Here is a 15,327-nt window from a genome sequence, read left to right on the forward strand (position 1 = left end):
CTCTTGCCCCCATAAGTCACCCCAAGAAGGCTACTTTCCCCAACGCCCCCCTCCCCTGCCAGGAAGGGGAGCAGCCCTGCCCTGGGATTTGCCCAAAGTGGCGGGAGGAGGGTTGATGTTTGCTTTGTTATTGAGAGAAGGGGAAGCAAGTATGCCTTGAGTGCTTGTGTGTGTGTGTGTGTGTGTGCGCGTGAGAGAGAGAGAGAGAGACGGGGAGAGCGTGAGAGAGAGAGAGAGAGAGAGGGAGAGAGAGTGAGAGAGCGAGAGAGAGAGAGAGAGGGAGAGAGAGTTGTTCTGCAGCAGAAAATAAACAGGGAAGAAGAACCGGGAGAGGCCGGTGCCCCAGCTCCCCTCGGGGCCTCAGAGAGCGGCACACACCGTAATTCCCTTTCCAGAGCCCTGCAGATTCCACAAACAATGACATCACTCCGGCGCCGCCGACCAGATTACAGCTGGGGGGATTTTCCTGGGAGCGCGCGGGCCTGGGTGGAGGTGGAGGCGCTCTCCAGGGTGCTGAAAGGGGCGGGGGCGCGGGCTCGCCGCGCGGCGCCCCCCGCCGGCGGAGGCGGACCTGCCGGGCCGGGGGCGGGCAGGGGCGGGCCCGGGGCGGCCCAGGGCGGGACCCGCCGCTTCTGCAGCCCTCATTGGCTGCCGGCGGGCGCACGTCACCCAGGCTGGAGCCTTCCTCCCGCCCCAGTGGAATTGGAGCTGAGGAGGAGCTGAAAATGCAGATTTAGCATCAGGCACAGATACACTCGCTCTTTCTCTGAGATACACACAGCTCTCCACATTAGCACCTCTGCGAGCAAGCCGGGCTGCCTGACTACACGGCTTCCCCGCCAGCCAGATGCTAGAGAACACACACTGATTTGCTCCTTTCCAAACCCCTAATCAGTGTTTTTCTCTACACAAAGATTTTTTAAAAACAAGCAACAACAAAAACTATATATTTTTTTTCTTTTTTTTTTTTTATTTGCACCTTCCTTGCGGGACCACTGCTCCGCCAGCCTGCGCGCCTCCTAACACCACTTTTCACTCCCAAAGAAAGATGAAAGGTGGCTGTGTCTTCCAGTGGAAGGCGGCCGCCGGGCTCCTCTTCTGTGTCATGGTTTTTGCATCTGCCGAGAGACCAGTCTTCACGAATCATTTTCTTGTGGAGTTGCATAAAGGAGGAGAGGAAGAAGCTCGCCAAGTTGCAGCAGAACACGGTTTTGGAGTCCGAAAGGTAAGACCTCTCTTGGATTTCGCATGTTGTTTCAAAACGGGGGCAGCCCTGCGCAATCTCATTGCAGATTTGCAAGTTTTCTCTCTTTCTTGTGCGATGCAGATATTCTGCCATCGGCTCCTTAACACAACGTTGCCTCCGGTGATCTTTCACGGGTTATGTAATTAAAATGCCCTTCAAATTGTACTCGTAAGGTCATAAAAACAATTTATTGCTCTTTGACTTGGTGGCAAAAACAGGATAACACCTTTCAAACAATGCGGTGCGCCCGGGCTGCTGTCCGAGCTACCAACTTCTCAAGGCTGCCTGGGGATGAGGTACGAAGTGCTGAACAGCAGGTCTTGGCGTTGGCAGACTCGTCAGGGATGTATCCCCCGCCCCTGCCTCCCGGAGAACGGGTAGTTTCCGACGCACAAGGCTGGAAGCTTGGACACTGCGATTCGTCTCCGCGCTTTTCGAACCCGGCGCCAGGAGGACTTCCCTCCCTGACTCCTGTCCCGGCTCTCTTCCAGGGAAGGCAGCTCTCTGGCTCCAGGAGACTTGGAGACATAACTGGTTTTTCTTTCCAAAATCGGGGCTTAACTTCCCCCGCCCCCGCCCACGCCCACGCCCGCCCACCCCGAAGCGTACTCAGCTCTCTAGTTCTCAACTCGCAGCTGTTGACGCTGGAGAGGTAGATTTTGAGGGGAGTTCCTTACGGAGAACTCGGGGTGGCTCTCTTGGTATGTGGGCGGCCGGCTTGGCTTTCCCACAAGAAAGCGGGGATCCCCATTCCAAGAAGTTGTCAGAGTTCAACCGTTTGGGCAGCTGGATGATGTTCCCAGCCTCGGATGCCTCGGGACTCCTTTGGAGACGCCAGGGTACCCAGTCTGGGAGGGAAGGGAGTGGAGATCACTGGATGGGGGCCGTGGCTGACCTACCTGCTTCCTGCGAAATATCTCGCCAGGGATCTCAAGTGTCCTTAGGGGACCTGGCGAAGGGTGCGGTGGAGTGAGGGTGCAAGGAGAGACCGGGGCGATCTGAACCTGCAGGACGGAGGGATGCGATCTGTCGACCAGAGCGCTGACCGGGTGGAGGTCTGTGGGATTCCGGGTCCCGTTTCCTCCCTCCTGATCCCAGGAGAGAAGCTAGAGTTGAGCTGTGGGTGCTTCGGTGCTGCTCTTGCCTCGCAAGGGCAGCGCGAACTGGGACTCAGTCCCTTCGGTCCGGACTTCCCACGTCTCCAGCCTCCCTCCTAGTCGCTGCAAGCCTCCTTCACCTGCTGCGGGTTCTCCCGCCTCCGTAGGGCGTTGGCCACCGCGATTTCGACCCCAAATGGGTTTGACAGTGAGTTTGACAGAGGTCTGGGAGGCGGCGCCGGGTCTGCCTGTGGCGCGCGGGCGGGTCCCGCAGAGGGACTTGTTGCTCCCGGGAAGTGTGGGTGGAGCACGGGAGAGGAGACGCCAGCTGAGGGTGCAGCCCGCCGCCGCTCTAGCCCAGGGCCTGGGGGCTGTTTACAGAGTGCCGCCAATACAATAAATAAGGAGACCCTCCTTCCTTCCCACCCTTACCCCTGCCCCAAACTTGGCAAGATCCAGGACCCAGGCGCCATAAATATAGTGGTGATTATTATTAGCTGACAGTTATAGGGCACCTTTATGTGATGGAGTCCTTACTTTAATACTTTTCTTTAATACTCTCAACAACTCTGAGGAAGCTACGATTATTATTAAGCCTATGGTTCTGATAAGGAAATTGGCTCAGATAAAGGCCCAAGATGAAAACAGCCAAGAATTTAAGCCCAGATCTTTCAGAGATGAACTTATGCTCTCACCCCCTTAGTACATGCCACAGCGAGCTAAGTGCTCTGCAGGGTACGTTGGCCTTTAGGGTATGCTGGAAAGGGATGTGGCATCAGGTTCTTTAAAAAGCCTCTTAAAAAAACAAAAACAAAACAAAAGCTCTGTGAAAGGGCTGCGGTTGACGCAGAAATACCTGTTACTCTCTCCCCATACCAGGGCCCTTTCCATGGGGTGGGCAGACATCACTATCCTCTTTTACTTCCCCTATTGAAAATATGCCCTTAACATTTGATCTCTGTGTAGCTGAGACTGATAATGGCTTAGCATATATGCTCCAAGAAGCTTCCTTCTTTTTTGTATAGAGGTGAACAGCCTAATAAAGGATTTACAGTTTTGGTGATGGAACTTGAGCAAGGAGGTGTAGAGACAATCTCATCATAAATGAATCTGAATCCTCTCAATACACTTACCTTAAAATCTCAGGGAACTCATACTTTGGGGTGAAATCAGATACCTAAGCCTCTTTCCCATCCTTTCTTGGAGAGGAGCCCACTGGTTTTGCATTACAGTCTCAAACCGGCAGTTCCCATCCAGGAGAAATGGGCTTTTTACCTTGCCATCTCCTAGTTACCTGTCCATGACCTCTCAGAAGCACTCTTATCCAAATGATTTTTGCTCTGATATCTATTTAAGTAAAAATCAGTCTATGGCAAGATACTTCTGATGAATTGTTGCACGAAGCTACACTTGTCTGGAATGAACCCTCTTTTCCTCCTTTGGATCCATGTCCACTCATCCCCCAAGACTGAGCTCCAAACTTTCCCTGATGCCATGAGCTTTCCCTTCTCCAAATCCCTGTGGGATAAAGAAGCAAAGACTACGTGACATAAGCTAGGACATTTCATTACTTGTCCTCTAGTCAGTTCATATATGTAAGTAAATACGGGTGTAAGCATTGTCTACCCACTTAAAAGTTAAACATTCAGGGATGGGATCGTCTATATTTCTGGTTTCCTCACCAGAGCCAGCATATTATTGCCAGGCTGTAAGAAAACTTCCTTAGTTTTATTTATTCCTCCAGGTCTCCCAAACACTGTCCCGTCTTCTTTTTGTCATGCTGTACTGTACTTTTGTCAATATTTCTTATTCATTTTTCATTTAAAACCCCCAATACCTCCTTCTCCTTCCTCTTTCTAACACCTAGGATACCTCCCAACTCCCTACCGCCCCATCCTTCCAGATGCTCAGTGTCAGACAGCAAAGATTCTCAGTAATTATTTATTCATATGAAAGAAGGGAGGGACCTACTATTTTACAAAGTTATCTAACCTCATGACTCTGTGAGGTAGAAATTATTGGCATCAGCTCTAATTCTCAGATGAAAATCTTAAAGCTCTAAGAGGTTAAACGTAACTGCTTATATCTGGAAAGTGAAAAAAACTCAGATTTAAAGCGAAAATAATTTTGTTTTTCTATCATGCTGCCTCCAGGAAGCCTTCCCTGACTGCCAAGAACTCTGCCTTTTGGGCACCATTTTAGAGTTCAGATATTTTTCCTTTCCTTTATTTCTTTTTTCTACAATATATTTAACACTTATTTGGTATTAACTTATGTTGTTAACTAATGTGTACGAGTATACACTTCTTCAGATAAGTTGTAAATCTCCCAAGAGATAATATATTATGTCTTTTTATAACTCTATATTTAGCACAGTGTCCTCTATATAAGGTACTCAATGAATATTTTTTGACTATTTTGCCTAACTCTTACGAGACCATAAGCAAACAATTATATTTCCTCTCTCAAAAGGAATAAAAATACCTATAACTTTACCCTCAGAGAAGTGTGTTGAGACTAAAATTTTCTATTTTATCATGATGTGGCCCAAAGATGTAAGTTCACCAGAGAAGGTGCATATGTCTAGGAGAATGAGTGAGTTTGCAATAATGACAAAGACGTTATTCTAAAGATTGCCTTAAAATTCTCAATACACTACTAATTTTAATTCCTTTGAAAAAGAAAATGAAAATTATTTATTAATGCATTGAGGGTTAGCCAAAAATCATGTGAGAATTAAGGTAGAAATCCAAACAACTGACAATTAAGTTTTTTCTTTTACTATAATATGTTTTATTTTTTATCCATGTAGAACTGAGGCTAGGATGATTACACAAGTAAAGTCATGTGACAGCTTTTATATGTATAATTGTTAAAAATTTTTTTAAATCTAATAATTGTGCTGTTATGTAATAAAAGAATAAACTTCTGGTCATTTTAATTTTATTGAAGTATAATATAATTTAGGAAAGAGCATAACTTGATAAATTTTCATGAACTGGGCACACATGTGTAACCAGCACCTAAATCAAGAGATAAAATGTTATCAGCATTCTGTAAGTCCCCCTCTTGTTCACTTGGGTAGCTTTTAGCTTTAGGTTTGTAGGAGCTCTTTACCTATTATGGATAGGAATCTTTTGTCAGATATATGTATTTTGAATATGTATTCTCACCCTTTTAATGGTGTTTTAATGTCCCAACAATATTGAATCCATATTATATAATTTTACTTTCACTTCCACACACAATCAATTGTCAGTCAAAAGAATTCTCTAACCATATTCCCCCGTCCTTTTAACATAGTTTGGGGGATGAAGGCAGAAATAACAGGAAAAAGATTTGATCCTAAGTATTTCCGAAAGGATTCCTATCTTAAAAACCCTTAAGGGACAGTTTTTCTGGAACTACAAGATCTACTATCATGATAGCTAAAGGGAAAGAGCCCATTTCTCCAACATGACTGCCATGAATTCCTTTTGGATCCCAACTTAATACATTATGCCTTAGGTCAAGTCCAAGTTCATCCTTCATGCCTTCTCTGGTTGTTTTGTATCTCTTTGGAACTTCTATTGCATATAATCTGTTCCTTTCCCTTGGACCAGTCACCAGTCATATCTGTCACAGCACTCGCCATGCCCAAAGCCCCTCTGTGGCTGAAGGAAACCAGGAACAGTGATGTTAAAAGGTAAAGATGACAGGATTTTGATTAGACAGCACCAGAAACTTGGTTAAGTTATGAAATCCCTCAGAGGCTTATTTTATTTGAAATGGTTAATAAAATATGGGGGTTGTGAAAAATCAATAACATAGTGCATGTAAGGTTCTGGACACAGTGCTGAGTGCATAGAATAAAACCCTATTATTGGTAGTAGTAATAATAATAAGGTGATGACCTAGCCACATTTTTTTTTTTTTTACTCAAGAAAGCAGTTGTGGGTTATACTTTCTCAGGGGTGACAACTGATTGAGCGAGGAATAGACACTCAACCCAATGGCAACCCATCCATGAGTCAACCATGGTCCATGAGATGGCCTGGCCCAAATAATTCAGTGGTCTACAATTTGTTACAGACCATGGTAATTATCTCAACCAATCATACTGGCTTCTTTAGGAAATGTGACCCACTTGTTGCTATAGAATGGAGAATGGAGTCTAGTTGGCATGAGAAAGCCCATCCAGGTTGTGGGAGATGCAAACATTGCATCTGAGTTTCTAATAACTTCCAGCCCAAATTCCCAGCCAAAGAACTCTGTGACAGAGGCTTAAAGCTAGTCACCAAACTAATTTCCTCTTCTACACGAGCCACAGAAAGACCACATTTCCCAGCCTGCTTTGCAGGTAAGTGTGGTCATATGACAATTCCAGCCAATGTATTGTAAGCAGAAGTGATGTGCTTTTCTTCTATGCCTGATGCATAAAAACTCCATGTAGGTTGATTTTCCACACTCTTTTCTATTCTGAGGCTTGATGTGATTGAGAACAGTAACTCTGGAAGCAAATGCTAAAGGTGGCAGAGTCACAACATGAAAGGAGCCCAGGTCCCTGATTCCTGACTTAGAATTTCTCATTCCTTACGTGAAGCAGAAATTAAACTATTACATTAAGGTATTGAGATTTGGGAGTTTATCTTTAGAACAACCAGTATTACCTAAACCAATGCATTCTCCATAAATGTTCCTTTTCTCAGGCTGTTGAAATGACTCTCCAAACTTTGCAACCAAACCAAGGCAAATCACAACAGCAATAATCTTCTAAAGGCTTATGAGAGTTCTTAGATTTTCATCTCATAACATCAACCAACTTTTCAGGTCTTTGTGACTTGTCTTCTCCAGCAAGAATATAAAATCCATTCAATTCTCTGTTGCTCGCACTGGCAACCAATACACCCTACTCATAGTAGATACTCATTCTATGCTTCTTGACTGATAAAGACACTTGGGTCACAAGATGATGATTTAAGCTGTCAGCTCAGAGAGAAAGTACTTGAAGAACTAGTCTTAAGAAACTACCCCTGTAATATCCATTTATTAATAGGCAGAAATTTAGCTAGGAAACAGAAGTAGTTAACAACCAGCAAATCACTGACTGACAGACTCCTGTGTTTCCCTAAAATTCCCGACTTAGAAATTATCAATAGTAGAATACATGAGTTGTTTGAGCAGAGAAAATAAAGCCTGCAGTCAAAACTTGATAAATACAAAAGAAGGGGGGAAATTACACCTCTTTTTCTCAAATGAATGACTATCTAGAAATCAATTTCTATTTCAAAAGGTCTTATCATAATGTTATAGCACATCAGAGAGTAATGCTGATAGTTAAATTTGCAATAGTTATATATTCAGCTATAACTGCTCAGAGAAGTCAGGCTTAAAAATAAAACGTGAAACCTGAAGTTCAAATGCTTTCCCCCCACTATAGCAGTGGCTTTATTTTACATTTGAGCTCAGATTCATCATTTTGAAAAGAAACACTATACTAAATTTCTGGGATATATTAGTTGATATTCAAAGAATCACAGGGCAGTTGAAAAACAGGAATTACAGCTTGACTTTGTCTACTAAGATGTATTTGTTATAGCTAAAGATGATTCAGTGGCTAAAATCCTCTAATGGTTAGGGAATCAAGAAATTACATCTGAGTTAACTCTCTTCTATCCTAAATGTAATGACTGCATATTAATGGATGGCTTCTACATGAGGTATATAGAAAAAGCAATAAACTTTTGCAGTAAACTCTCTTGACAAATTGTTTTTGTCCCTAAAGCTCATTTGATCATGGCTTTTTGGATAATGTTGTGATATGTTGATATCCTCTGATGAGAATAATGGAAAATAATAAACTCTTAGGTTGAAAGTGAAACATTGACATAAACTGTTAATTTTCTGATATAGAGTAAAATAGACTTAAGAATGTTACAACATGCTGATAGTTTCTTGTAGAAATTTGACAAGAACATGAAGAAAACTGTAGGATCCTAGAGTGGCCCTTCATTTATAACTTTAAATGTGGCATTGACTCCCCTAAACACCCAGTTCTTCTCCTAGTTTTTCTTAAATTCTAATTTCATCACAAGTCCTTTTACCAGAACTTCTTCAGACCCAAATTCTTCATTTTCATTCATCTCTTGATGAGCTGGGTTTTATTGAAAAGTGAAGGGATTAGCCTGTACATGAAAAAGGAACTCTCCTCTCTTTGAGATAAAAGAGAGAAGAATGAGCAGATGAAGTTCAGTTTTTAGGTCACAGAGGAGGATATCAGGAGAATATCCACTTGGGAGTCACAGTTATTTCAAAGGTGTAGGAGGCAAGGTCAATTCTTGGAGTGAGGGAAGTGGTGCTGGGATGGGGGCTTCAAAAGAGATAAAATTTTGTGCTCTGCAAATGGGGGTGGGAGAGGATGCTGACAAAGGACCGGTAATGACCTCTGGCCAGTACTGAGAGGCCAAGTGGGAGAGCATGGATTTATAGCAGCAGCACCTGAGTCATTTTCTTCAATAGCACTCAAGTGGAGGTGGTGGAAGTAGGGAGAGAAGGAAATGGAGTTTTAAAAAATGGAATATCCATAAAATAGAAGAGAAGGTTAATTGGGATTAGTAGTGAGAGAGTTGAAAGGGAGAAAGCTATGGTTAGTGAGTAGGGTGTTGAAACTCAAGACTCCCAAAATTGAGCATTTCCAGGCAATGATGAGGTCCATGGAGGTGAGTTACCAAAGCCAAAAAGAGGTGGAGGTGGTCAAGGAGCTGAAAGTCAAATGCACAAGCATCCATCCTTGTGCACCTCAGTCATGCCATAGCTAAATAGCATTGCTAAGGGAGAGTGTGGAGAGAAAACGAAGAGAAGAGGTTCTAGCACAAAATCTTGGAGAAGTTTGGACGTGGAGGGAGAAAGAGGAGACGGAACTTGGACAGTTAGGGATATGGAAGATTACTTGAGAAAGTGCAGGGCTGTGAAAGGAATGGAGATGAGGATTAAGAAAGAAAGAATGGGGCAACGGTGGCCACTGGTTTTGGAGATGAAGTCATTGGTGTGATTGGAGGAGGCACATTAGCACATGGGAAGAGGAGAAGTACAATATGTCGGTTTGGGTCCCCAGGAGCAGTCCCTGGGACAAGGATTAAATGCAAGTTGTTTATCCAAGGCATGATTCTAGTAAATACCGGTAGGGGAGTGGGGAATTGAGACCGGGAAGGGAAGGCAGGAATTAAGGGTGTATTACAGCACAAGTTGTCACTGTGGGTAACCGGGGCTCAATCCTACCAGGAAACTCTGGGAGATGGTTTAGAAAACGTCTGAGAGTCATTCTGCCTGAGGGGTGAGGGAACTGCTGTATTTATATGCCAATTGCAATCAGATATTGTTTCATGATTGATAGTTTTTCCTGGGTGGCATTGACTCTCCAGCATTTTGACTTGGCAAATGCTCAAACAGAGCAGAATTTGGCCGCCAGAGAAAACTCTCAGACAAATAGATCCAGAGGCTTTCTTCATACACTAAATGCTAAGGCCCAAAGGGATGTGAGCAGGAAAGTGATAGTGTCTGTGACAGGAAGGAAGCCAAATTGTGAAGGCTGCAGTAAGTATGATGAAGTAGAGGTATCAAGTGTAGACAGTTCCTTCAAAAAATATAGTGGTAAAGGGAGGACAAGAAGAAAAGTATTATTATGGTGACAAATTTATGTGGTTTTAATGATTTTTATGATAATGGTTTCTAAACACTTGTCAGACCCCTTGGAGATTGGTACCCCACCAAAATACTGTGACATACTTGACTGATTATTCTGACTGATTTATCCAGACTAATTTAAATTTTAACAAATTGTAACTGAAATTATGGAGTTACAGCCTGTCAGAGCAGGAAGAGACCTTGGAAAGCCATTAGTTTAACCCTTAATTTTATACATGAGGAAATGGAGATCAAACATGATGTTTCTGTTCCCAACTATTTGCAATGAGCATTGGAACCCTGTTGCTCCCTGACGGTGGCTCAGACGCTGCATCATCAGAACCACTGCACCAGCCTTTCATGCTGGAGAGAGAGAACCAGATTGAGAGGGATTTCTATGAGCGATTAGCCATATAAACCAACCTGTTGGTTACCAGTTCATTTCAGGTCCTCCTAGTCTGCTTTTCTCAAATTTACCCCTAAAATTTTTACAGATTCCAGTTTCCCAAACAAAACTGGGAAAGTTATAAGTTCAGGGATTCCACACCAACAACAACCTCCTGGGGAATTCCCTGGCAGTCCAGTGGTTAGGACTCCAGGCTTTCACTGCAGTGGGCCCGGGTTCAATCAATCCCTGGTCGGGGAACTAAGATCCTGCAAGCTGCATGGTGCAGAAAAAAAACAAAAAACAAAAACCTATTGGATTAACACTTGATAAAAGATAGAATAAGAATTTTATATTTCTTTGACTGTCCCCTTAGTGACGAGCACAGTGCTGTACTTTTAGCAAGCACTTAATAAATATCAAAATCAATGGTTAGAAAACATTCTAAAGGCTTAGCATTGTCATCAGATGCTCACTAAATGACAGACAGATGTGTTATGAGATACTGCAATCAGGAAGACCACGCATGCGAGGAAACGTTATAAGAATATCCTAATTTGTATCTGTGTTAAATGACTTCGATTAATTAACTGTCATTAATAGCCTAAAAATTTTGTGACTTAATGAGAAATTCAGAAGCCAATGACAGAGGAGAACAAGGAGATCCACAAATCCTATCTTTCCTTGCCCTTAGCTTGTTCTTCACTTCTGTGAAGAGGGGAAAATATGTTTCATCAGAAGGCTATCAGTTCTCTTCAAAAATGATGGAAGTTCAAACATAAGAAAGTAGTTGGCATGAAAGAGTCAATTCTAGTCAGTTCCTGTTGACTGTGTTTCTAGGGAGTGTCAACCAGGAATGGGAGACCAAGAGAGAGCTTGCAGAGCCTAAGATGGGGGGAGAAGGATGGGAAACAAGCCACCGTGGATCTCTTAAAGTCCAGGGGCAGCAACATGGGGTGGGGTGCGGAATCAAGCCAAAGGGAACCTTGGAGAGTGTGTCTCCAATGAGGCTTGGCATGGAGCAAATTTGGACCCAGAAGTTGAAGCCCGAAACAAGCCACTCTGGCCATTAACTTGGGAAGGAGGAAAGGACCAAAGAAAAGTTATGGAAGTTTGAAACCAATGGACAAACAAAGTAACAGGAGCACCGTCATAGCGGGGGAAGCGCAGAAGCAGAAGAATATGCCGTTCATTCAATAAACACGTAGTTAACACATTCAATAAGCAAGTATGATATCAGGCACCAAGACACGGACTTGGGGACAAGTAAGAAAGTTTTCAGATATTAAGGAGCGATCCAGCTCCAGTGTGCAAACCCTTTTCAAGTCTTTGGTTGTGTCACATTTATTAAGTCCCATTGGCCAATGCAAGCCATATGGCCAAGCTCAGAGTCAGTGCAGGAGGCAACTCTCCTAAGGAGTTGATACGGAGAGACATAAACAAACGAGGACCACTTCTGCAACTTTCTCCTCCCGAAGAGTCTGGGAGTTACAGCATTTCTGAGTTATCCCATCCAAGGGCGAGGAAGCTCGGAAATGTAGCCACCACCTCCCATTCTTCCTCGGTTGAGGGTTACACCTGAGGGGCATCAAATCCCTTGCACTTCTGCTTGCCCCAAGCAGGCCAAGCCTGCTTCCACAGTCAGACTAACACCCTCAGGCAGAGGGATGCATGAAGACTGTGGCATGTACAGGCACTGTGTACAGGGGACCTCCAGGGTAGGTAAAAGGAATGCAGGAAGGCCATCAAAACATCATCTGCTACACAGAGGCACAGGTTAGATAAGATACAGAAATCACAGACAAGTAGGAGTGCTCTATATGAGTACTGGCAATATGCTTTGTGAGAGATCTGTGATATAGGACATGTGAAGCAGAAGGGAAGCCTTCACAAGACAGGCAGTGCCACGTGGAGGTGAGTTTGCACTGAGGCTCATAATTTCAACAAATTAAAATAAAAGGGGGTTTATCGAGGATGGTACAGCACATGAAACAAAGTGCACCGGAATTTTAGAAGGATTACAATTAGTGTTGCCTGACTAGGCAACATTTTTGGGAGATGAAACCAAAAACGTGGACTGAGGATGGTTCATGAGGGGTCAGCCACACCATGTTAGGAACGTGGATCTTGTGGATAAGTAGAAGGAGACATTGAAGGATACTTGGAAAGTATAGCAGAGTGGCCATATACAGGTAACCCTAGAAAAACAAGTTGAGCTAGTAGTGAAGTAGAGGGGCCTAGATCTCCCAGCCTTGTTCCTTTGTCCTAGGGAATCATTCATATCCTGGAAGCAGGTATCACCATCCCTTTTAACAGATGTTACTACTAGGGAATCATGCCTTTGATTCTATTGCCACTGGCTGATGACATCAGGGATAATAATAGCTTAATTATTGTCTTTGAAGCCACAGTGGATGGCTGGTAGAGGTGGCCAATTCTGTGCATGAAATTTATTCCAGCTAAGAACAAAATCACTAAATGCATACTACTTCTTCCCAGACACACAGATACTTGAATCTAAAACAAGCCCCCTAACTTAGAAGCCAAAAAGAAAAGCCAGGACAGTAATGTCATCCCAGCACACCTGATAAGTAGCTTACTCCCTGATATTCCAAAGGAAGAATGCATGTTTTTACATTTTCATTTCTGAGATAATACATGGAAATTTTGCCTTAGGTTAGAAAGGAACTGTTTGTGAATGAGGCTGAGGGTCAGCTATTCTTCACCTATCTCATTGTCTGACTGTCATTTTAGACTTGATATAAATAAGTTGTGTAGGTTCTTGGGAGTATATCATTGTTTGAATCCCACTGTGGACTAGTAGCTCCATTCCACAAAAACAAACAACCCTGGACAACACAAGCCGTTCTGCATTTTTGTGCTCCTGGTCATAGGGAAGAGCAGCTCTTAGAATCACAGAAGAGAGTTGAGTGTTGTCCATGGAGAACAATACCTAGGAGAAGCGTAGAAATGGGCAAGGTGGGCCTAGAGCCAGGTGTCCTGAGTGCTGGGTCAAGGATTTTCCACTCTCCCCTCTCACTTCCCCTCAGATAGCTAATTCCCCCCTTACAAATAGCTAATCCAAAGGAACATCCATCCATACAGTCATATTTTATTGACAAGTTTCTATTGAGCCCTGCAGAGATAGAGCACATTGAAAGGGATGGATTTTAGACAGAAAGGTAACGTATTTAGATTTATGTGCAACAAAAGACATATTATATTTCTCTAGACCCGTTTAGAAGACTTCCCCTGATCTGATGGCTCCATCCAGTCTCTTACAAGTTACCTATTTTACGTGCTGGGGTGTGGAAAACTCTGTTTAGCAACTGGTTTCTGGTTCTATACCCAAAGGACCTCCTCAGAGCAGGCTAACCTTGCAATATGCCCTGAGAAGTTCAGGCTGAATAAGATTCTCTGTCACATCTGGTTACTCAAAGAAATGAGTCCTCACACCACAGGCCTCCTTCCGTTGACAGACGAGCTGGAGGTGCAAGTAGACAATTAGGCTCCTCTGCTGTATGAGCGGCATCTGTTCAAAGGAGCTGTCCAGCCTTCCACTCCTCTAGTGAAATCATATTTACTTTACTCACCTAAATAATGCGGCTTATGTGCCTTCAATATGAAATTGTCTTGGCCTGTTTCTTGTTGATTGATTTTTATGAGATAGCGTATTTTTTGTGCCTCCGTATGCCTCTGTGCTAAGAATGGAACGACTTCTTATCGAACAGTTCCCATTATTATATCCTTTCATAGTTTTAGAATCATTGGATATATTCAAAATGCCCAGCTCTTCCTCTCCATTTTATTCACTGCCCATCTAGGCCCCTTCAAAAAATAAAAGGAAAAGAATGATCAAAGTAAAGAAAAATAATAAATAAAAATTAAAACAATAAAAGCCACATACTCTATATTCCATTTCCAACACGTTGCTCTCCGTTGGGGTAATTATAGCAATTGGAATCCACTGAAATGGGCTATATTATTTTTAAGACTATTTCTTAAAAGCCACTTTAAGTGGACAACAATTAAGGAAGGTACAGAGATTTCTCATATACCCCTGCTCCTACACACGCATACTGTCTACTTTTATCAACATCACTCACCAGAATGGTACATTTTTACCAAAGATGAACCTACATTGACACATTATAATTGCCCCAAATTCATAGTTTCCCTTAGGGTTCACTCTTAGTGTAAATTCTGTAGGTTTCGACACGAGTTTAATGACATATATCTATCATGATAATATCATACAAAATATCTTGACTTCCCCCAAATTCTCTGTGCTCTGCCTGTTCTTCTCTGCCCCCACCTGCACCCCCTGGCAAACACTGGTCTTATTTTTCTCTGCACAGTCTTGCCTTTTCAAGAATTTCAGATAGTTGGACTCATTGAGACTTTTCTGACTGGCTTCCTTTGCTTTAGTAATATGTCTTTTTGTGGTTTGATAGCTCGTTTCTTTTTAGCACTGAATGATATTCCATTATCTAGATGTACCACAGTTTATTTACCCATTCATCTACTGAAGGACATCTTGGATGCTTCCAAATACTGACAGTTATGAACAAAGCTGCTATAAACATCTGTGTGCAGGTTTTTGTCTGAACATGAGTTTTCAGCTCATTTGGATAAATACCAAGACGTGCAATTGCTGAATTATATGGTAATAGTATGTTTAGCTTTGTTAGAAACCGCCAAGCTGTCTTCCAGAGCGGCTGTGCCATTCTGCATCCTCACCAACAATGTATGAGAGTTCCTGTTGCTCCACCTTCTCACCAGCATTTCGTGTTGTCAGCGTTCCAGATTTGGGCCGTTCTAATAGATGTGTAATGTTGTGTCATTGTGGTTTTAATTTGTAATTCCTCATGACATACGATGTGGAGTATCTCTTCATATGCTTATTTGCCACTTGTATGTCTTCATTGGCGAGGCAT

At 43.1% G+C, this 15,327-nt stretch overlaps 1 protein-coding gene across 2 annotated transcripts in view; it reads left to right on the forward strand.

The window, feature by feature from the left end:
• The first annotated feature begins 1,048 nt into the window (after positions 1 to 1,048).
• The window catches only part of PCSK2 (proprotein convertase subtilisin/kexin type 2), a 213,481-nt gene continuing 199,202 nt past the window's right edge, over positions 1,049 to 15,327 (forward strand). For both annotated transcript variants that reach the window (XM_033839784.2, XM_033839785.2), the window contains exon 1: positions 1,049 to 1,225. In XM_033839784.2, the coding sequence (XP_033695675.1) occupies positions 1,049 to 1,225 (177 nt within the window). The remainder of the gene's footprint in view (positions 1,226 to 15,327) is intronic.

Source organism: Tursiops truncatus, chromosome 15 (genome assembly GCF_011762595.2).
Source record: "Tursiops truncatus isolate mTurTru1 chromosome 15, mTurTru1.mat.Y, whole genome shotgun sequence".
Lineage (NCBI taxonomy): Eukaryota > Metazoa > Chordata > Mammalia > Artiodactyla > Delphinidae > Tursiops > Tursiops truncatus.